This window comes from Trichinella spiralis (genome assembly GCF_000181795.1).
Source record: "Trichinella spiralis strain ISS 195 chromosome Unknown Scfld1, whole genome shotgun sequence".
Lineage (NCBI taxonomy): Eukaryota > Metazoa > Nematoda > Enoplea > Trichinellida > Trichinellidae > Trichinella > Trichinella spiralis.
In genome coordinates this window covers 2818541-2820375 of record NW_003526940.1, presented here as the reverse complement: position 1 = coordinate 2820375, position 1835 = coordinate 2818541, and the positions used below count along the sequence as shown (strand labels likewise).

The 1835-nt window shown below is 35.7% G+C and overlaps 1 protein-coding gene across 1 annotated transcript; it reads left to right on the top strand.

The window, feature by feature from the left end:
• The first annotated feature begins 396 nt into the window (after positions 1-396).
• Tsp_09018 (conserved hypothetical protein) lies at positions 397-1835 on the top strand. The gene is made up of 6 exons (XM_003382123.1): positions 397-538; positions 719-775; positions 899-1017; positions 1151-1189; positions 1403-1503; positions 1724-1835. The coding sequence occupies exons 1-6, from the start codon at positions 397-399 to the stop codon at positions 1833-1835; spliced, it is 570 nt and encodes a 189-aa protein (XP_003382171.1).

Below are 1835 nucleotides of genomic sequence, written 5' to 3'. Positions count from 1 at the left end.
CATCGATAAAAGAATTTCCTGCTCAATGAGTTCCATTTCGGTCATCAATCAATGGGTAAATTGTAAAGAAATCAATTATATCCCCCAAGCTGCATCGTAAAATCAAAAAATCAATTATCACTCAAAGCTGCGCTATTTAGATTTGCAACTCGTCTCTGCTCTGTGCACTAAGAACTGTTCAAATAAACCCAAATTAGAAGCCAATTATCACATTTTGAACTTTAAATCTTACAGATAATGCATTATTATCACTGTTATTACAGAAAAAGAAAAATTATTTTTTCAAACAGAAATCAATTTACAAAAAATATATGAAAAGAGGAAAATAAAGAAACAAGGCAATTCTTTTTTCAATTTCGAAACAAAACTACAAACGCTTAACCCATAAATTACAGTATGCTATCGACAAAACGCGTCCTGATTCAACGTCTGTCACCACATTTGAATCACTGTAGTCAAATTGAACGGCACTGTTCGATCGTCATCTACAACATCTCAGACAAACCAGGCAGTTGTGCCGTGCAAATAATAAAACAAAGTAAAAATGCGAAATTTCCAATTCATTCGACTTTATTATTATTTTTTTTCCTCTCTGCTTACGGAAGAATTCAAATTCTTCAAAGAAAGATATACATTTATAACTGACAATTTGAGAAACAAAAAAAACAGAAAAACGTATACAACGCAAAATTTATTCATAATAAATACCAAACATTAGAAAAACCCCAAGTTCATGCTTATTTCTTATTGGTTTTGGATGGCAAAATTCCTTTCGGTGATTAAATACCCGTTTCTGGCATTTGAGAAGACATGGCTTATTTAGCGACCTTATCTTCGACAGATTTATTGCTTTTCTTTGACTTCGATCGCTTCTTTGATCTCTTCTTAATCTTTTTAGAATCTTTCTTTTCACCTTTTGGTTCATCATTTATCACCAATTTTTTAACTGCATCTTCTGCGGTTCGTGGTACAATGACCGGCTGCTCTACATCTACCGCTGTAACTTCACTAGCCAGTGTAAATTTCGGTGATTTATTATCCGTTTCTGTCACTTGAGAAGACGCTGCTTCTTTAGCGGCTGTATCTTCGACAGCTTTCTTGCTTTTCTTCGATTTCGTCCGCTTCTTTGACTTTTTCTTAATCTTTTTAGAATCTTTCTTTTCACCTTTCGGTTCACCCGTTATCACTGGTTTTTCAGCTGTTTCCTCTGGGATTGGTGGAACAATGTTCTGCTGATCGACATTTATCGCTGTGTCTTCACTAGCCAGCGTCAGTTTCGGTGATGTAATATCCGTTTCTGTCACTTGAGAAGACGCTCCTTCTTTAGCGGCTGTATCTTTTTCAGTTTTCTTGGTTTTCTTTGATTTCGTCCGCTTCTTTGACTTCTTCTTAATCTTTTTAGAATCTTTCTTTTCACCTTTCGGTATATCGGTTATCACTGGTTTTTCGTCTGTTTCTTCAGGTATTGATGGAACAATGTCCAGCTGATCGACATTTATCGCTGTAACTTCACTAGCCAGCGCCAGATTCGGTGATGTAATATCCGTTTCTGGAATTTGAGAAGACGATGCTTCTTTAGCGGCTATATCTTTTTCAGTTTCCTTGGTTTTCTTGGATTTCTTCCGCTTCATAGACATCATCTAAATCGATTTAGAATCTTTCATGTCCCCGTTCGGCAAAACATATATATATATGTTTTTATCTGTTTCTTCTTGTATTGAAGGACCTACGTCAATGTGATAGACATCTATCTCTGTAACTTCACTATCCAATCGTCAGTTTCTCCGAAGCAACATCCTCTTTCTGGAATTTTAAAAACACGCTGCTTTCGTTGA